This window comes from Helicoverpa zea, chromosome 19 (genome assembly GCF_022581195.2).
Source record: "Helicoverpa zea isolate HzStark_Cry1AcR chromosome 19, ilHelZeax1.1, whole genome shotgun sequence".
Lineage (NCBI taxonomy): Eukaryota > Metazoa > Arthropoda > Insecta > Lepidoptera > Noctuidae > Helicoverpa > Helicoverpa zea.
In genome coordinates this window covers 5,974,833-5,996,753 of record NC_061470.1, presented here as the reverse complement: position 1 = coordinate 5,996,753, position 21,921 = coordinate 5,974,833, and the positions used below count along the sequence as shown (strand labels likewise).

At 37.1% G+C, this 21,921-nt stretch overlaps 1 protein-coding gene across 1 annotated transcript in view; it reads left to right on the top strand.

The window, feature by feature from the left end:
* The window catches only part of LOC124639379 (alpha-tocopherol transfer protein-like), a 31,535-nt gene continuing 9,614 nt past the window's right edge, over positions 1 to 21,921 (top strand). Inside the window, exons 1-2 of the mRNA XM_047176712.1 lie at positions 1 to 393; positions 16,029 to 16,153. Coding sequence (XP_047032668.1) covers positions 101 to 393; positions 16,029 to 16,153 — 418 coding nt within the window. The 5' untranslated portion in view covers positions 1 to 100. The remainder of the gene's footprint in view (positions 394 to 16,028; positions 16,154 to 21,921) is intronic.

Sequence of the window (21,921 nt, the reverse complement as noted above, 5' to 3'; positions counted from 1 at the left end):
CATTAGTTGTCAATTTATCGCGTTCGAGGTTGGGTGTATGTTGAATATAAACAAATCCGTATACAATTTACGATAAAAATAGATAAATAAAAACGTAAAGATGTCTGTGGATTTAGAGTTTGACTACAATGAGGCCACAGCAGCCATGGATAAATTCTCACAGGAAGATATCAATGAGTTACGTAGCTGGACACAGAAACTGGATAAATCAAAATATGTGCCTAAGGATCTGTCGGATAAACAATTAGTGTTGTTCTATAATGCTTGTTACGGGGACATGGATAAGACGAAGGCGTGCATAGAGAAATATTACTCATGCAGAAAAAATGGACCGGAACTGTTTGACAACCGAATCTTGAAGACTGACGAGTTAAAGCAAAGCGCAGAAGTCCTGTGAGTACCATTTTCTATTAATTTAATAATGCAGTGTCTATATTTTATCTCATTCGACTATTTAAAACATGAAACTTGCCTTATAAATGTTTGAAATTATTTGTTCATGTAAAGAAAATGTAATTTTCTTTGTTTTCATTCAGAAAGTAATGAATTCTTTGTGAAATATTTACTTAGCTGCAAGCATGACTGAAAATAGTCAGAGCGATTTAAGTATACATTTTTTAGAGTGATAATTTTATTATAATACAATTGTGGATGACCTCTGGCCTTGATTTATTACATTATTCAAATATTAAAAGCATTATAAATTTTGAACTTTTCTGTATTTAATTGAGTAATATATTCATTGATATTATTACTTATAGCACATGTGTGATTTCAGATTTTAAGTATTGAAATGTTTACTATGATTTGATTCAATAAATACTACATGCAGGGATCCAATTCAGTACTATTATGCTGTACTAACCTTGCCTTTACCTAAAATGTATATTACAATATGTGAGCATGACACAAATATAAAAAAATATCATAATGCACCTTATCATTTTTATGACTGTCTAGCACCTTTTTTCCAAATTGCCTATATCAGTTGCCAATCATCCTGACCAATATTATAATCTGTTGTAGTTGCAAAACTGCTGGACTAAATTTAATGTCATGTCATCCTCATCCTCCTTGCCCTTTTCCCAACTATGTTGGGGTTGGCTGCCAGTCTAACCGGATGTAGCTGAGTACCAGTGCTTTACAAGGAGCGACTGCCCTATCTAATGCTTCTAATGTCATGTGGTACACAGATACTCCAGTAGACATAGATAAAAGATGGTTCCTTTTTGCCCGGTATCAAAGCATAAAATTGCAGGACACTGCTAGTTTAGAGTATCTCTAAATCAACAAATATGGCTTCTCAATATATATTTATTATTCATAGACTGAGTGAACTGTGAAGGTATGAGATAGTCAGTTCAGGAAGCTAAAGTATATCCTAGGTAGATTTAACAGAAATGTATGTTCCAATTTAATAAAATCTTGCTTCATAGATCTGTTTTACCAGGTACCATGGTAACATTATAGGATATTAATAATATCTTGGTAACACCTCAACTGGTAATTTTAATACATTATTCATATTTTGGTTAGCCTTCAAAACCACATTTGGGAATATTTAACATTTGGGTACCATAAATTATGTTAAAGAACATTTTAAATTCATATTATGACTGGTTAAATAGATCCAGGTTTTTTTCTGGCACTGCACTACGTATAATAATAATATATGTGGTAATTAACCAGTTACTAGGCCAACTATGGGTATGTCACTAACTAAGCGTGCATAAAAGATCTTCACAGACAAGTTAAGCCTGTATTTTTTAAATGTTTTTTTGTTAAGAAAATCGTGTCTAGAACCATGACAACCAGCATTTTGCGTTTGCCAAAGATGTCATGTATCACTTCCATATCTTGAACTATAAGCCTTTCATATGAATTGTCTCCATATAAGGTTGAGCAAAAAACAATGGTTAATCCACCATGATTACTTCCTTCCATTTAAATATTCATTGTGTTACAATTACCCAATTCCTTAACAGAAACTTTCTTCATAATGCGCGATGGAGAAAACAATGAGCCATAAAGCCATCCTTTTTTGTGCAGCCAATTATTATTATTGGACCCTGCTCCTAACTGCAGGTGTTATCAATAGTCGATAGGAGAAACAAAGCGACAATAGAAATGCGACTTTTCGCTATGTTACGACGTATTTAAGAAAGAATTATAGTGCACAAGCATTCCTGCGCCAATCACCTTATATGAGAGCAACCGCCGTAGCTGATAATCAGCTATAAATCATGTAAGAATTAACAAGGGAAATTGCATCGTTTAATGTGACATACACTTTGAAAAGCCGTGATAATTTTAATGATTTAGATGGAAGGATTAAAGTCCAATAGCATCAGCTCGCGTAATAAGCTTTTATGGTCGATCTGACCACCTTTATGGGTGCAGATATCACTGCTTAGATTTAAAGCTGGACGGTAGAGGTACGACTTTTACCTTTTACTGGCACAATAACGTTGGATGGTAATGGGCAGGATTTTTACACCTGTCCTTCAAAAGCTTTTAGGGGCAAAATAAAACTAGCGGTTCCAAGAACTGCACTGAAATCCCTTTCCGTCGTTTCGTCAATTCGTTGGATCTCAAACAAGGCTGAAAGTCACGCTCCCAATAACATTCTTTGAAGAACATCAAACGTTTAATCAAATTCCTGGTAAATTCGTAAGCTGACATTATTTGCTCTGAAACGAAATAAGTCCTTAAAAGGCTCTTGAATTTATTTGTATATTTTGTTTGGCCCTTAGACCTTTTGATCAGATTCCACGTTGATGGTAATATAGTAAGGCAAATGGCATATTAGAGGTTTTCAATGCCGTTTGAAGGATTACTGGGAAATCGGAGCTGCCATGCAGCCTTTTTTAGGGTTCCGTAGCCAAAATGGCAAAAACGGAACCCTTATAGTTTCGTCATGTCCGTCTGTCCGTCTGTCCGTCTGTCCGTCTGTCACAGCCGATTTACTCGGAAACTATAAGTACTACAGTGATGAAATTTGATGGGAATATGTGTTGTATGAACCGCTACAAAAATATGACACTAAATAGTAAAAAAAAGAATTGGGGGTGGGGCCCCCCATACATGTAACTGAGGGATGAAATTTTTTTTTTCGATGTACATACCCGTGTGGGGTATCAATGGAAAGGTCTTTTAAAATGATATAAAGTTTTCTAAAAAACATTTTTCTGTGACGAAGTGAACGGTTTTTGAGATATCAGCTCTCAAAGTCGTAAAAAGTATGTCCCCCCCCCTCTATTTTTATAACTACGGGGTATAAAATTCTAAAAAAAATAGAGGTGATGCATGCTAATTAACTCTTTCAACGATTTTTGGTTTGATCAAAGTATCTCTTATAGTTTTTGAGATAGGTTGATTTAACTGTAATTTACGGAACCCTTCGTGCACGAGTCCGACTCGCACTTGGCCGGTTTTTTTTTCCTTTCAATGGCTAATAGGGACTTAGGTATAGAAAGAGAATTTTATTGTATGCTTATTTTCCTTTTTTTACTAAATAGGTAAATGTTACCACTGACAAATAGTACCTGCCTTTTTATTTAGTAGTTTTGGACAGAAAGTAGTCCTTTACAATTTCAAAGTCTTTGTCCTTTTACCCACAAAGTTGGCGTTTGAACTTAATAAATTCACGACCTCTCTTGTGGTCCTTAGAGACTACGTTAACAAATAACTGTTTAGTTTATTCCAGTGTTGTTTCACTTTAATTAAGTAACTCTAAATACTGTGGTAGGCATTGTTTTGTATTTAATTATTACAGTGTTTGAGTACAGTCACCGACGGGACCTTCAAATTCTATTGTCATGTAAATCCAAATTACCTATTTAAAACGTAGCTGGAAACCGAAATGGTTTAAATCCCGTTTTGCTTGTAGTATAGGTACCTTTGCCGTTTTATTATGTAGTAGAGATTAAGAAAGATATTGTCCGCATCTGAAACCGGAGTAGGATTTTAGAATAGTTATTCCAAAAAAACATGACTATAAGATAACTCACAAACCCCTATTCGTAGTATCGAATCTAAAACAGTATAGATTAGACTCTTTCGCAACCCCAAAATGTTGAGACGACCTCTTTCAAAAATACATACCACATCCCAGTTATTTACCAAACTGTTAATGATTTCAAAGAATTATTCAAAGCGACCGATAGTTAATTAGCATTTATTGAGCAGAAAATTCCTTTTTAAGGCCATTCTGTAGAGTAGAGTGGAAATAAGATTGGTCTCTAGGCAACGGGCAGCCGTGTCTATTTTGTAACATTTATCGATCCTGTGGCGGGCGACACGACGAATGCTCACGTTCCTTCATTAATGTCTTAATTATGCGAAAGTCTGGATGTAGGTTAAGTAATGTCAATTAGTAAAGTGTGGCTTTCTTTGCAGTTTAAGTTAAAGATGTTTACAGTTTCTTAAGTATTATTTAAATAGAGCTTTCAATTCAGATGGATTTTAATTGGCTATGTGTTTTCTTCATGGTTAAAATTATAAAACTGTCTAACTGTCAAAAATTGCAGAATCTGTTATTGGCGTCAGCAAATGATAGAGCCGTTTCGGGCTGCAAGACTTTTACGCAATAACATTGAAGTCTTTTGCACTTTCTCCTAATTAACAACTTAAAAAGTCCACAATTATAAATGACATCGTTTCCACGTCATAAGTGATGCATTTCGTCACATTTGTTGTGACAATATTACTTAATTGCTCAGTAAAAGGCCATGTAGATGTCGCCATTAAAAAGTAGGAAGTAATTTAAAACTTTCATTTCCTATAACTTGTAGGAGGAAAACAATTGACATTTTGTCACATATAAGGAGAAGATCATATGTGATTAGGGCTGCCATCTCGAATTTCGCCAAACCCGGACAAACATTAAAAAAATCCGGACATTTGGCGTAAATCGCATTTTTTCCCCGAACGAGTACGATTTTTTTAAAACAAAATAATACCTAATTTGTAATCCATTTACTATTAACATATACTTAAATTCAATGAGGTGCTTCGTTACATGAAAAGTGTCCGGGTTTTCCCCGGACACTTCTTGAAACCCCGCCCGGACGGCCCCCGGACGGCCTCCAAACGAGGACAAATCCGGGGAAACCCGGACGGATGGCAGCCCTATATGTGATGAATGCAGATAATTAAGTAGTCATTAATGTCCATGGGTTAAGATTCAGGCGATATTTGGATCTGATCTGCCAGCCATTGGCACTTTCGTTATACTGTTGGGCAAAGGCCTCTCCTATTTTCATCCATCCTTCTCTGTAGGAAATGTGCTGTTAAAAATACCTCAGCCATAAAACATTTATGCAGAAACCCAGAGCGGACCGTAAAATCTAACTTTCATATCAAACGGTCCACGGACGCCTAAAGGTCAAAGTTCGGGGCCATTTTGTCATATTTGTTGTCATTGCATTCAAAATTGTTTGATCTGTGAGATACCTATGTGTTTCGAAACCATACGAAGAGATATTAGCAACATAAACTTAGTTGTATATTATTGTTGTGAGACCATACAAAGATTGGAGAATAGATGTTAAGTTAGTTGTAAATAGTCTCTGGATGTTCTAAAGACTCTAAACACACTTGCCTCTTTTACAATAGATGTCATTGACGTAAGTACGTAGACAAACAAAAATGTAATGGCGTCCACGGCCGTTTTCGGCCACGGCGGCTGCTCTCACTTAACGAGATCAGCCAGCTGCGCAGGACATGTTATAGTGCACGAGCATTTGCGCAGACACAATGCACTCCCTATTCCTTCACTCTCATAACCCGATGGGACGGCAATCCGACACGACCGGAAAGAGATCGGGCGCAGGACCGACATTTACGTGCTCTCCGATGCACGGGTGAATTAATCACCAACTTCCAGACTACGGGCTGCTTTGTGAAAGTTTAAGAAAACCCACAAAGCGATTTCGGCCCGACCCGGGAATCGAAACCGAAACCACGCACACAGCAGCCGTGCTTGCGACCACTAGACCAACATGGCAGTCAAACAAACATTACCAACAAAAATGTATTACCAGAATGAGTATGTCAAAAGCTTTTAGCACAACGCAAAAATCTGAGGTCTTAATACTTGCCTATATTTGTCAGGATTTAATGAGGGGTATGTTTAGAAAGTCGTTGTGTATCAGATATGTCACGGCCGGCTTACGAAGGGTCCACCTAATTAATTCTAAATATAGAAGACATGTTTTAGCGGATCAAAGGTCGCTATACCTTTTATTATGTTAACTATATTTGCTTAGGACTGGTCGTACTATAATTTGAGGTAAATTTACAATAGTTCGTTTTCCCGTTTCCAGGAGACAGATTGAGAACTTCCAAGCTTCAATAGTTGTTCCTTTTCTGTCGCAATGAGAATTCATACATTATATCGATGTCAATACAAAATCAATTTGTATTTACACGGAGATCGAATCAAATGTACACACGCGGAAAAGCATTAACCTCCTTTCAGCACAATGGGTTCAAAAAACCGTCGTTAGCATTTCTTCTGGATTACAATCTTTGTGACAAAAAGTACACGCAAGCGATTGAAACGATATCTTGGATCACAATGAATTCGCACACACGTACAAGTTTACAATAGATTATGAATCGATTTAACCCGTCAGCGGCTGTATAACGTAAATAATATTTACGTATATCAGCATATTATGTTGGTACAGACTTAACATTGAATTTTAATATTGACGTTGACACGTTGAAAAACTTTTCAAAAACGAGTAAATCTGAACTTTTTATTGCGTCGCTTCGAGGTAACTTTTCCAGCGTGTACGGAACGGTAGACCTGAATTATTTGACATTTTAAACTTGGTACCGCTACGACTGTAGGCCCTGATAAAAAGGGTCTTGAGTGACAGTCGGAAAAAACTAAACAGAGATAAGCTGTTTGTTTATTCAAGGGCTTATCCATGATGGGTCTTAATGTTCAGGTTAAAATATTTCTAATCTATACTACTCAGAGTCGGGGCTTTTTTGCGTAACAGTGACTAGAGAGTGGATAACTCACCATGTGGTCCAAAAAGGCAATTATGTCTACTGTTTTTATTTCAAAATATACATGTATCCTTTACTGGGCCTTATTATAATATATTCGGTTAAAGATTGCGTTCGAAACAAAAGGTTAACTTGTTATACAGTGCTTTACACTGCCTACCGCCACTTGACTCCAATTAGATTTGAATCCAATTCCTTTAATTGGCCTATCTGCACGCCCTCCGTCGAGAGTTCGTTTTGTTCTTCATAATTGCATATGCTTTCATTTGCTTTCACTAGCTTGAATTTGCTTTCTTCTGAATTCGCTCTTCTACAACAGATTACTATAATAGTTACTTCGTTTCTACTGTAGTCATCCACATTTTTCGCAGAATCGCAGTCCTTTGCCCTTTGACCTCCACAAGCCAGACTTCGTTGTCGCCAATACCCCCATGAAATCTATTGATCCATTAAAACTGCGCGTTGTAGGACCTAGTTAGAAGCAATGTAATGACACCTAATCAGGTCACTGGCGCATTGTCGTTGTACATGTCGAAACTAACCTTCTGAATATCCCCTAGGGATTACAGTCAAAAGGCCCTTTGACTAAACGGCTGTTCGGTAATCTCGGGTAGTTGGAGGTTTGTAGGTGCTTAATGTGCCGTAACTGGTCCTATTAAGAATCGTTTGTAGTCTACGTTTGTAAATGTCAGATTCAGAAAGGCAGATAGGTGGCAGTCGATTATTTTGGTTGGTTTCATGTGATTTCGTTGACCATCTCAAAGCAATGATGACAAGTTATGAAAGAAGGTCCTATTGGTGATGATCATAAGTTTTTAAATGCGTGGTACTTCAACTTCCATATTATGTGTCTTATAACTCCAAAACTTGTAACATTGTACGGAATAGTTCAGTATTAAATTACTGTTTTTGAACCTTTCTTTTAGCAGAAAGGTATAACAATATTTTAGCTTGTCCCAAATAAACTTGAACAAGATTTATTAATTTCGGTCATAGTCCACGTGCTGGAGTGTCCCATTGGACACATTAATTTCCTGAATGTTTTCATGTCAGAACTTGATATATTACCTGTACCTTAAATTAATTTACAAACATGCTCACTGGCTATATTTTTCATCGCTTTTAGAGATCTGAAAGTCTCATTTACCGGCATATATGTAGGTAAGCATACAGAAAAATGGAGAAAATTTATTTTACAAGACTCCTTTCATTTATTGATTTATCGTGTCGTGTAGTTCTTAGTAAAGTCTTCAAGCAGCTAGGAGTTCCTGGGAAAATGTGTGACATATACTTTCCTATTGTACTATCTAAGTCCAGTATGATACAGAAAGCCAGTGGAGGAAGAGCTTGTAGTTGTTGGTTGGTTGAGTTGTGTTGTTTGTGGCAGGGGTTCATCGATCAAGGAATGCTTGGAGTGTCAGGCCATGGATGGGTGACCATCTTGTCATGATATGTTCCGCCGTTTTCGAGAAGGCTCGTTTAATTGATGGTTCCCGGTTGCCATTTCAACATCTTTGGCAATCGTTACGGGTAGTCGGAATTCAGTCTGACATCCATTTTTAGCAATCATGGTCATCATTTTAGATATCATAGGGTACGAAGGGTTGTGGAGGTCAGAAAGGCAGTCGCTCCATGTAAATCTCTGGTTCTCAGCGGCACATAATAGGCAAAAGCCTAGGCAGATGATAATGATACAGTACCTACCTCTACTACCTATGCATATTCAACCTTGTTCCTTCTCCTGTTATTGCACGAAACTGGCAAAAACACGTATCGTTACATTATTCTTTATAGTTCCGCTTATTTTCTTCTCAAAGTAATACCTAAAGTTTTAATGGTCTGCCCTTTCAGTTGGGTTGGCGCGCCGTGAAATATTAACTTTGTAAGACGTCTGTACCTAAATAGGTTAGTCGGTTATGCTATGTATGTAACTGTGAGACAAAGTGACTGGCTAAAATTAGTTTTCACTCCTTCACCTGATTTAGTCTCTTACTGCCGTTCTTATATTGCATCTATCTGTTGTTTTGCTAACTTGACATTACTTGTAGAGAGCTAATATAATCATCGGCAAGGATATAAAGCCCTGACCTTCACCTGCGCAGAAGTGATTTATTGGTTTATTGCCAGAAGTATACAGTGCGCAAAGCGATCCTCATTATCCGTGCCGATAATTATATCAAAATTATATCTTTAGTAAGCAAATCGGGAATGGCGGTAAATATATTTACTTCGATTTCGATGAATTATTCATTACTTACAGCCAAAATGCACGGGTACAGTAACCATGAAAATAAACAAGATATTTTTAAAGACATGCTTATTTAAGAATAATTAATCCATAAGTCATTTTGAAATAAACGGGACAGTACCCAAGCGGAAATATCAATGAAGGATGCACACAGTTCGGTGTAATTAAAATGCATATCAAGTTAAGAGACCGTTTAATTTGCAGATACAAACCAACGTAAATAATCATCGTAATTACAATAATATTGTGAGTACACATTACCTTGGTATTGAAATTGATTGAAATTGAAAAAAGTCCTGGTGGCCTAGTGGGTAAAGGACCAACCTCTCAAGTAAGAGGGCGCGGGTCCGATCCCAGGTCAGGCAAGTACCAATGCAACTTTTCTAAATTTGTATGTACTTTCTAAGTATATCTTAGACACCACTGACTGTGTTTCTTATGGCACGTTAAACTGTAGGTCCCGGCTGTCATTGAACATCCTTGGCAGTCGTTACGGGTAGTCAGAAGCCAGTAAGTCTGACACCAGTCTAACCAAGGGGTATCGGGTTGCCCGGGTAACTGGGTTGAGGAGGTCAGATAGGCAGTCGCTTCTTGTAAAGCACTGGTACTCAGCTGAATCCGGTTAGACTGGAAGCCGTACCCCAACATGATTGGGAAAAGGCTCGGAGGATGATGATGAAATTGATTGAAATGCGTAATGAGCGTTAATTTTTCTCCTTAGAGGTTAGATGTGTGACGCATGTTTTCTTGTCTAATTGGCAAACAAACATGTTTTGTTTTGATACAAAGTTATTAATTACTTGCTTATTAGCTTGGATGCAGATGGATTATTAGAATTGGCACAACTTAGTAGCTTAGTTTAATAAAAATATAAGAAAAAAAAAATAACCGTAGTGATTATACGCTTGCCGGGGCTTCGGAATTGTTCGAAAGAGTCACAGCGGCCCTGGTATATTAAGGGATTTAGAAGGCGGGAGAGGTCATTTGGTTATTATCTACACATAAAAAAGTGATTATTTTATACAAAGTAATAAAAACTGCTTGTATTTTATGGTCCCTTTAATAACGTAATCGCCCAGAACTGTTGTTGTAAACTAGTTTATTACACGTGGCTACAATTCTTACTACAGGAGCACCACATACTTAAAATGGAAATTTTATATCAATCCAACGTATTCAAGGAAGGAAAAACCTATCACTAATCACAATCACACATTTATGTTGAACACATATCTAGATTCACCATGACAAGCTCAATTCTTAATTAATATTGTAAATAAACATTTGTTTGTATGCTAGGATTTCACTGTAAAACGGCTTACACGCTCAAAGAAATAGGCAAATTGAAAATTCAACACAATATGTATTCAATAGTAAATCCATGTATACTACTGAATGGTGATTGCAAAATCTATAATAAAACAACAATATTTTTTCGTCCAATTTTCTATTATATACATATGTCACCGTAAGATTACAAACATCGTTAGATTACAATCTATCTCGAGAGATTGTAAACTGTCGAATTATTGTAAACCGTAACACCTGATTGCAATTTAACGCATTATTTTTCGCTATATTATAATCTATCGATGAGAAATTGTCAAATTGTCAACTGTCCGAAAGCTCTCCCTGATTGGTCAGTCTTTTTGTAAGATCGAGAGCGATGTAGAGCGGTCAAATTGTCAACTGGCGTAGAACGGAATGCATCTTGCGCGCTGATTGGTAGAACGTCAAAAAAGACAATGTTCTTTGCAACTCCCGGTGTCACAGCTCTTTGACGTGCAAAAATAAGTGACGGTTTAATTTTTTATAAAATCAAAAATTGTACTTAATTTTTAAGACTCAAATTACACACAATTAAAAATTGTATTAAAAATTGAAGTTAGTGACGAAAACGAATCGCTGCAAAACCGACTCCACGTAGTCTTGTCTGCCCTACCCCTAGAGTGCAATTCAAAACCGCGTAGGCGCGGAGGGGCGAGGCGGCCTGCGAGCTGAGGCGCAGGTAGTTTCAGCGCTCGCCGCCGCGGCTGAGGCTGGCCGGCTCTGCCGGCCAGCAAGCCGAAGCTGCGGTGGTGAGCGTGAAAACCATCTGCGACGATAAGCTCGCATGGGACCGCCGGAGCCCCGCAGCGCCGGAGCCGTGACAGAAGTTATGCTTGCTGCATGTTGCATGCTTACTTCCATGCTGGGTCAATTAATATGGGATGTGTTATATTTTAAACAAAAAACTCAGTAGGTACGAGTTAAAAAATTAGAAGGTAAATAAATATTTTTATGATGTCATTTAATAGTATTTAAGAAGTTTACTGTTAGAATGCATGCTACAAATTTAGATGCAAAAAAATAACCATCATGCTGAGTTGTATTTAGAGTGGAAGATAACTCGTGGCTAAGATAGTATTATTTAGATGCTCGACGCTTTATTAATTGTGGCTGACTTAGTAATTTAGAAGGCAACATACATTTTTGGGGGCCAATAATGATATTAAAAAGAAGCCTGTTTAATTAGCACCCCTTTTATTTTATTTTTAAATATTAGTTTGTATTTGAAGACAAAATACCTAACTGTATTTTTATAAGAGTTATTTTTATATAAATTTAATACTTGAAGAATTTTTGAAGAGCATTTATTTTATTTAACTGACACCTCTATTTCATTCCTAACTCTACGGGAACTCCATGGGAACAGAACGGCTGGTCGTGATTGGTCGATCTTACAAAAAGACTGACCAATCAGAGAGAGCTTTCGGACAGTTGACAATTTGACAATTTCTCATCGATAGATTATAATATAGCGAAAAATAATGCGTTAAATTGCAATCAGATGTTACGGTTCACAATAATTCGACAGTTTACAATCTCTCGAGATAGATTGTAATCTAACGATGTTTGTAATCTTACGGTAACACATACATATAATAAAGTTTGCATACTGAAAGAAAAACCTGTTCAATAGCCGTGAAGTTAACGGCACAGAACACTGAAAATTGAATTTAAATTTTACATAAAAACATTTGCCTGACCTCGCGAATAAAGCCTAAAATCCCTGTTCATTTGTACGTATATGCAAGCATTTTCCTATTTTTCATTTTCGAAGGCTCGTGTCCAATATTTTTCGTAGGCACCTGCTTTTGGCACCAGTGTGGGCCTCGGTTTAAGTACCTTTTCGAACCACTTAAAGCGCTCTTATTCTGAAGGTTATTCGAGAGCGGTAGCTATGCCTCTCGGGTCTTTTGTAGACGAATAGTAAAAAGAATATGTAATTGCTAAGCCGCTTTGAAAAATAAATGTAAGTTCTTAGTTTCAGGAGTAGTCGGTCAGATAGGCATTCGTTCCTTGTAAAACACTGGTATTCAGCTGGATTCAGTTAGACTGGAAGTTGATCCCAACAAAGTAGATAAAAGATAGATGATGATGAGTTTCGACATTCTTTCAGTATTCTTTAATCGTATTTAAACTATTAATTTATTATTATTTAGGATTAATTTACAAGTATTTAGCCAAGGGGTATTGGGTTGCCTGGGTAACTAGGTTGAGGAGTTCAGATATGTCAGTCGCGCCTTATAAAACACTGGCACACAGGTGCATCCGATTAGACTGGAAGCCGACCCCATCATAGTTGGGAAAAGGCTTGGAAGATGATAACAACTATGCATTAAGCCTTCGTTTTCCATTTGCTAACTCGGTTTACCAAATAACTGTCAGTAAGAAGTACATATATTTATTTAGCGTAACACAGGCTTTCTCATGGAATTCATATCATCATGGCTGGCATTCCACTGCCAGTCGCGGCACGTTGCTTATTTATTACTAGCTTCTGCCCGCGACTTCGTACGCGGATCCTGTCCCTTATGCCAGCGACTACGGGGTCAGCAAAATCAAAGATCTGAATCGTCTGATATTGAATTTTAAGGGCCCGTTGACTTGAAAACAACGGAATACGCATAGCCATTAGAAATGTTCCATATATTTAATTTTTATACTTTAACGGCAAAAGCACAGCAGACTAAACAAAACGCTGAGAACTGAACCGCAATAGACGTGACCATATAGATAAAAGTAGTGATTCTTATTAGTCCGCATTTAAGTTGTGTGTGGCAAAAATATTACACGTTTTATTACGTAAAAAAACATTAAATGTTACTGAGATGACAAAGTCGTGATGACTTAGTGGAAGTCGTGGTGGTTTAGTGGGTAGAGAACCAATCTCTCAAGTATGAGCGTGCGTCTTTGATTCCAGGTCTGGCAAGTACCTGCCAATGCAACTTTTCTAAGTTCGTATGTACTTTTTACGTATATTTTGGATACCAATGACCGTTATTTGGAGGGGATGTTAAACTGTAGGTTCCGGCTGTCATTGAACATTCTTGGCAGTCGTTATGGGTAGAAAGAAGCCAGTAAGTCTGACCAGTTTTACTGAGGGGTGTTGGGTTGAGCGGTTAACTGGGTTGTGGAGGTCAAATAGGCAGTCGCTTCTTTTAAAACACTGGTACTCAGTTGCATCGTGACTGGAAGTCGACCCTAACATAATTGGGACAAAGGCTCTTGAGATAATAACGACAATAATAATGAGATATAAGCATCGCAGGACATCTGAGGCTGATGACGGGGAGTAGCGACCCCGCGGGGCATATATACTGAGTTCTCCAGGGAGAGTATACTGTCCCCCATCTCCGGCCGGTCGGAGTGAACCATGACGGGGGTAGGTCTCACGCCTCTGGCTTGGCTTGACCATCCAGAGTGGAGTCGCTTGAGCAGGGTTAGTAGCCCTGCTCGGAGGATAGGTGCCTCGTGGTAAGTGACCCACAGGGAGCGCGTAATCTGCGTTTAAAATCCGCCGAGGTATCCTCACACTTCAGCCGCTCATTCCCTGTTGCCCTTTTGTTGCTATTCAGTTACAGATTCCCGGGGGCCCAGTAAGTGAGCTGGCGTGTCTCCACCTGCCATTTTTACATGTATCTAATACATTGTCATCGGCAGGTGCCATAGTTCCCGTAGTTTCCCCATTCCTAGTCCATTAGCATCCCATCACAATAGCCCAAGTAGTATTCATCCACAGTTAGCAATGGTACAGCACAGATTATCTTTTTTTTAACGACGTTCACTGGGGATTGTCCTTGGGTTCATTTCTATAGTGTATAAAGGGATAATCGTCGGTTCTGTGTCACCATTTCATTAAAGTTGTCTCAAAAGGGCTTCAGCGTGTTGGCTTTGGCCTCACGTTTGCCTCCCAAAAATTCGGAAATCTGTAGTCCCGAGGTCTGGAAGAGACATACAAAATAATAATGAGATATATATAACGCAAAAAATTCGGAGAGTGGGGGCTCGTGACGCCGAGTATGTAAAATTTGTACTAAGCAGTGACTTAACACAAAATTCAAGCGTGTTATATCTTCGTTATTATTTGTTTGTGAGAAGGAGAAAAGAAAAATACGTGTCCATTATTTTAGGGTTATCTAAAAGACGGACTAATTACTTTTTTTGATTCACCATACCTATTTCATAACATTCATTTCTATACATTTCAAGTGTAGTATTGCTCTTGAAGTTCCACATCAGGTGTTCCAGATCTTCGATGTTTATACGTCAAAATAGAGAGTGCTTATCAGATTGAACCACTTTTGCTAAAACGTCATATCTTTATAAGCTATAGTCTAGCTGGGCTCCTGGGTTTCCACATCAGGTGTTTTAGATCTTCAATTTGTATAAGTCAATAGAAAGTGCTTATCAAATTGAACAACTTTTGCTAAAACGGCATACCTCTATATGCTATAGTCTAGCTGGGCCCCTGGAGTTCCACATCAGGTGTTTTAGATCTTCAATTTGTATAAGTCAATAGAAAGTGCTTATCAAATTGAACAACTTTTGCTAAAACGGCATACCTGTATATGGTACAGAGAAGCTGGGCTCTTGGGGTTCCACATCAGGTGTTCCAGATCTTCAAATTTATTATCTCAGCTGAAAATGCTCATCACATGAAACAATTTTTGCCATGGCACCATTTTTGTATCTCTTATAGTTTTGTTGGTCTGTTGGTGTTCTGCATCAGGTCTTCAAGTTTCGAAGATAAATTATAGCCTATATGTTGACCAGGCTTAATACTGACACAACAAAGAAAAAATCATTGAAATCCGTTCAGTAGTTCGGAAGATTAGCGTGTACAAACAAACAGACATACAGACATACAGACATACAGACAGAATTTTTTTTTTGGATTTGTGCTCCATTACTGTTTCTAAACCCCACCCAATTATTATTTTTTTAATATATTCAATGTACAGACACAGTTTTTTTACAGATTTATTATATGTATAGATGAAGACCCTCGGAATGGAATTTACTTCCAGCGTTTATAGTGCCTAGTACGCGAGTCAAGGCCAGAGTTAGCAAATTTAATATTTGTGTGTTAATTTTTTAAGTTGGTGTTGTGTGTTGAAAACAGTGCTAGATAGATAGTTTATACTAATATTAGGCAGAGGAAAAATTTGTATTTTTGTTTGCTTGTTTGCAATAGATAAACTCAAAAACTACTGGATCGATTTTAAAAGTTATATTACTATTTGAAAGCTACACTCTTCCCGAAGAACATAGGCTATATTTTATCCCGTCATGGACAGTATGTCTCAGCAGACGCAGGTGGAACCGTGGGAAACGGCTAGTTCTGCAATATACATGATCCAAACCACAGCTAAGTTGGCATTATAACTACATATTTTATATATTAAACTTTATTTTATTTCTCTTTCTCCAGGGAATTCTCCGTTCTCCCTGGCAAGTCATGTCAGGGTTACGATATCATCTACCACCGGCTCCACGAGACTGAACCCTCAAGATACAACCTGGAAGCTGGTTGCAAGCTACTCTTTATGACTGTTGGTAAGTAGCTAATTGTCACGCTTATAATACGCTTCACTTGCAACTATGTGTGTTAAAAAAATCTTGGAATCTTAATGTGACCCACATTTTATCCTAATCGAAGACCGGGATGTCTTCGATTAGGATAAAATTTTGCACACGCTCTGAGTTCTGATGACAATACATGACTAGCCAAGAAACGTCATTACAAATACTAAAACCGTGTTTTTTTTAGTTTTTTAAACTATCATTTTTTTGCTAACCCCTTTCTACAAACTGAAGGCATTTATTTTTCAAAGCCTCTTAAAGTTAATTGCGAGAGCTCTCGTAATCTCGAGTCGGTCGGGTCCTAATCTTTCAACAGCTATTGACCTCTTGAAGATTTTCGCAGTCGTTTTGTTAGAGTTAGCAGATAAGCGCCGCTTGTGAAAATTTTTGTAAGAGAATTTATAAGATGATTTAGCTTTAATGTCCATCCGCAATTTTATTTTTATAAAAGTTAAAGAGTAAAAAGTTTTTAAGTTTGATCATACGAGTCAAACATTTATTGATAGATAATTTCCAGACCAAGTATTAAATCAAACAATCATTTAATTGAAGCCATTTTTGAAACAGATCTTTCTTTGACCAAGTAAAATAGTGTATTGTCAATAGGTTGTAATGTCATTGCCAGCCGATACAAATACATATACTGTTCATCAATATCACATATAATTATATTTAAATCATCTTGGACAGATAATATTAGCCTTGTGGTAGTTACGACATGAGACAATTTCGATTTGTTTTGCAATGTCATCTGCGTGTGAAACTGTCTAGTGATCGCTTTTGTGACAATAGACCTTCGAGGATTTACAGGTTTTATTTAAAGATTAGCTTCTTCCAGCGGTTTCATCCGCATTCTGTGGGAACTTCTGCACGAACCTGAATAAAAAGTAGCCTATAAACAACCTCAATAACTGGGCTATGTAATACTGAAAGAAATTGGACCAGGAGTTCCTGAGATCAGAGCTTTCAAGCAAACTAAAACTCTATATTACGTTTTATTTCATAAGATTCAAACATAGTTGCGGAAGAGCAGAACTTACACTGAAGATTTTATATTTATAGCTTTTGAACTTGTTCCTTATGACTTGAATACGTGAGAGGTTTGGAAAACGGTCTCCAATCAACGTTGTTCCACAGTTTACCAGGTTGTACCTACGTTGCAACCTCGAATGGCCCTGTAGCCAGTTTTGGAAAGCGAAATCGCAGTGTCCATGATTGGTTTTCGAATATTTGCAATCGATCTTTGGAGCCCAAGGGAAATTACGTTTGGAGAGAATTTTTAGTTTTGTAGAATGATGACCTGATTTTAAAGTTTTTACTGATTTTATTAGCCTTGAGTTTGTTTTTCTGATATATAAGATTTTGTGATTCCTATATCTTTACCCACTGTGAAGGGGATAAAAAAGTTACTGCGGAAAACTATGACTACTTTATTATGTAACTTTGTACATGCATATAATCGTGGTTTTAAACTCCTAAGTTCCCAATCTTTCCATATTTTGATAAAATTGGGACTTTTTTTATTAGGAGGTGTAAAAGTATCCATCAACTGTTTATGCTGACTATGTTGGCGCTTTGATTGTTTAATCACCAAACATTGCTAATATGACCGGGTATGCCCCGAGCGAGGCCTTCAGTCTAACGCAAATATTATTAATTTAAATATCCTTCATCAAATAAAAAATATGAATAATTGGACCCTTTGTAATTAGGAAGAATAAACACATACTAAATATTGAATTGGTTTGTCTGTGTAATTAGGATCAAAAGCGTTCTTTGGAAACATTATAATTAAGTACCTCTTGCAAAAAAATATATGCGTTAATGTAAATATTTAGGGTCCTTACTGCAAAAAGATATTTTTTGCATATTAAAAAAAACTGCTACATTTTTTGATTGAATAACTACTTTATGGTTTCCTGCTAAATCAGCTATTTTTAGCGATTTGCGAATTAATTCAATTTAAATACCAGCCATTTTGATCTAGATAGAGCAAAAACTCGATTTTAGTAATTCAGACTTCCTATTATGTTATTCAAAATTCTGAAGGTTAAGTTGTGTAGCAAAATTTCAACAAATATAAAAAAAAAAACTTGTCACGTTTTTTTATTAAAATGGTTGATGGGAAATCTTGCGGTGACGCGAATAAGTGTTGACAGGCTCTAAATAAGTGTGGAGAAATGCTAAACAAATAATGGCATTTATTTTCTTTGGAAATTCACTCTATTATAGTTCGGCCATTCAGAGAATGCGTTCCTGACACGTCGCGATTGAACTGACGACGTAACTTTGCAATGGCGTTGCAGTTACGATAAAAATATTTTTGCTGGTTGTTTACCGTTTTAACAATTGAGGAGCATTAAAACAACATTATTATATCAATAATCAATGAATGTTATTACGTCGTCAGTTCAATCGCGACGTGTCAGGAACGCATTCTCTGAATGGCCGAACTATACTAAGCTTATAGGTAGGTACACCTACAAGCACTTAGCATAATTGCTAGGCTGATTTTTATTCAATTTTGAACAGATTAATCTCTTTTGACACTGAATAAGAATTAGTTTTTTTGTGACTCTCTAAATTCTGTAGCCTCATCATAAATCATAGAGATAATGAAATTCATAGTAAATCTTTTCACGTCATATCATATTTCACGCTTCATCAATATTAAGCTAAAAATCGTTGAAAGCAAACTTTCTAAGAAGACCGCCTTTATATCTGACTACTTAGATATTCTCCGAGGATCGACTGGTGTGCTGAAGGAGCTATTTCTCACCATCGGGTAAAATGTAACCTCTGACATTTTTTAGGCTTTAGAACACGTATGCTCCGAAAACCCACTAGTTTTGGCTGAAAAGCGTGGAAAAACAGACATACAGAGTTACTTCCTCCTTAGGTAAGGAGGAAGTTTCACATTTCACGCCGAAATCAAGACAAAACATCGTGAGCTTATATATGTTATGGACCAAGTGATAAATTGGGCAGTATACATAATGCCCGGTCATTATGAATAATGCCCAATATGAGAGTGCAATTTGATAATAATTATTCAAACAATCAAATTGACCGGGCACTATACATATTGCACGTGACCTTTTGGGCAAACTAATACAAACATATTTAATTTCATTTTTTTTGTTGTTATTGACATTTAACTTAAAATAAACTAAATATAACACATCCCATATCAATTGACAGAGCATAGAAGTAAGCATGCAACATGCAGCAAGCATGGCTTCTGTCACGGCTCCGGCGCTGCGGGGCTCCGGCGGTCCCATGCGAGCTTATCGTCGCAGATAGTTTTCACGCTCACCACCGCAGCTTCGGCTTGCTGACCGGCTCGGCCGGCCAGCCTCAGCCGCGGCGGCGAGCGTTTCAACTACCTGCGCCTCAGCTCGCAGGCCGCCTCGCCCCTCCGTGCCTACGCGGTTTTGAATTGCACTCTAGGGGTAGGGCAGACAAAACTACGTGGAGTCAGTTTTGCAGCGATTCGTTTTCGTCATTAAGTTCAGTTTTTAATACAATGTTTTGAATCCAAATTAAATTCTACCATAAAAAAAACGAGCCAAGAAAAATGAGATCAAGAAAAACGAGGCCGAGTTAGTAAATTAGATGACAATTGTCCAATTAATAATTTTGTGTACTTATAATTTCCCATTAAAATAGAACATATAATTTAAAACAATAATCATAAAATATGTAGCAAGTAACAGGATTTATTTATTAGAACAACTGCCACCAAATATAGCTTTATTATCAAATTGACCAACTATCATGTAGCAATATAATAATGCCCGTGCAATGTGATAAATAATGAAGTTAAGATAGTTATTAATCACTTGGCCCGACAAAGCTAGACATTATTCATAATGCTCGGGCATTATAAATAATGCCCGAATTAATCACATGGTCCATAACATATATACTTACATGTAGATCTTATTTTATTTTCCAAAAGGAGCGTTGACCTTATCCTACCAATATAAGGCTTGCAAAATTAAACTATTAGATAGTTACAGAACAAAAAACAGAAAAAGGCAAATTATATAGTTTTAATTCTAATTGTGTAATTTATTTTCTAAAAATTTCTTGAAACCCAATTTTCAGCAAGTATTCAGTTGTTAAACTGTGATAACTTTGTATCTAATTATTTAAGATATGACACGGATTAATACATTAATCGGTAGTGGTATGAATACAATGTTTAGATAAAATATAGCTCACGATGTTTTGTCTTGATTTCGGCGTGAAATGTGAAAGACTTATAGTTCGGCCATTCAGAGAATGCGTTCCTGACACGTCGCGATTGAACTGACGACGTAACTTTGCAATGGCGTTGCAGTTACGATAAAAATATTTTTGCTGGTTGTTTACCGTTTTAACAATTGAGGAGCATTAAAACAACATTATTATATCAATAATCAATGAATGTAGTTACGTCGTCAGTTCAATCGCGACGTGTCAGGAACGCATTCTCTGAATGGCCGAACTATAATTAGTTAATGAATAATTACGTCTTGCATTTTTATTATCGAAGATAATATTCATATTACTTAATGCAAATAAAATCCTTCCGATTAATAATATAGTCGCGACAGTTTTGTATGCATGGATGTTTGTTCCACTTTCACGCAAAAACTCCCCGATAGATTTTGATGATACTTAGCAGTAACATAGCTTATACACATATCAGGATAAAAAGAGGGCTTTATATCCTGCGGGAAGTAGATTTACGCGGAAGAAAAAAGCTACTAACCTCGGGTGACATGACGATATTTTATCCGGTACCGAATCACCTAGGATCTTCTCAGTTCAGTCTCATTATCATAGAAATCGATAAAGTCTAGAACGGGCATTGTTTACCTACTTGATAAAAAGTAAAGTTTTCTGAGTAACACGACCTAAATAATCCTTCGCGTCTTGCGAAACGATCCCTTCTCGCAAATTGTACAAGAACTGTCAAGGTAGACTAGTTTTGATACTTTTAACCTAGTACTTGATTACTATATTATTGTTTTATACATTAAAATGTATATTCAAGCAGTGACAACTAAGGTTATTGAACATATTAAGCTTTTAAATGAAAAACACAGCCGAAAAATGCAAATATTAGGGCAAATATAATATTTTAGATTGACGAGGTCTTTGGGACTCACATTACCATAAACCAATAAGTTCTGAATAAAAACTTTCCATCGAACCTTTTCAGACGCAGTCTTATTAAAAAAAACACTAACTAGGCACCAGTTAGGGGCCTAAACAAACGTTCTATATGAAACAGAGAAACACATAGCGTTTGCTTACTGAAGCGTATATTGAGCCCCAAATTTCACGCTCCAAAGCAACTGAAAGAGATGATACCTACAGACAGATATGTGGGGAGTTCCCTATCTATACGTTTTAGTGATCTACAAGCCTTATGGCAGGGTTGGTGAACCAATCCGGGGCTGCGGGATTGTTCGAAAGAGTTACTGCGGCTCTGGTACGTGAAAGGCCTACGAAGGAACACGATGGATTTTTAGTCAGTAAAAGTCTGACACTCCCTCACCGCTGCTAACCCACAGCGGGAGGGATCGTTTGATGATTTTTGCCATCGGTTGGTGAACCAATGGCACGCAGGCCAATTGTTTGGGCACGCAATTTTTTTGACATCTAAATTATTGTAGTTTAAATTATGTACAACTGGTTGTTTCGCGCATCAAGAGGGAACTACTTCCTATATCGGATAAAAGGGTGCC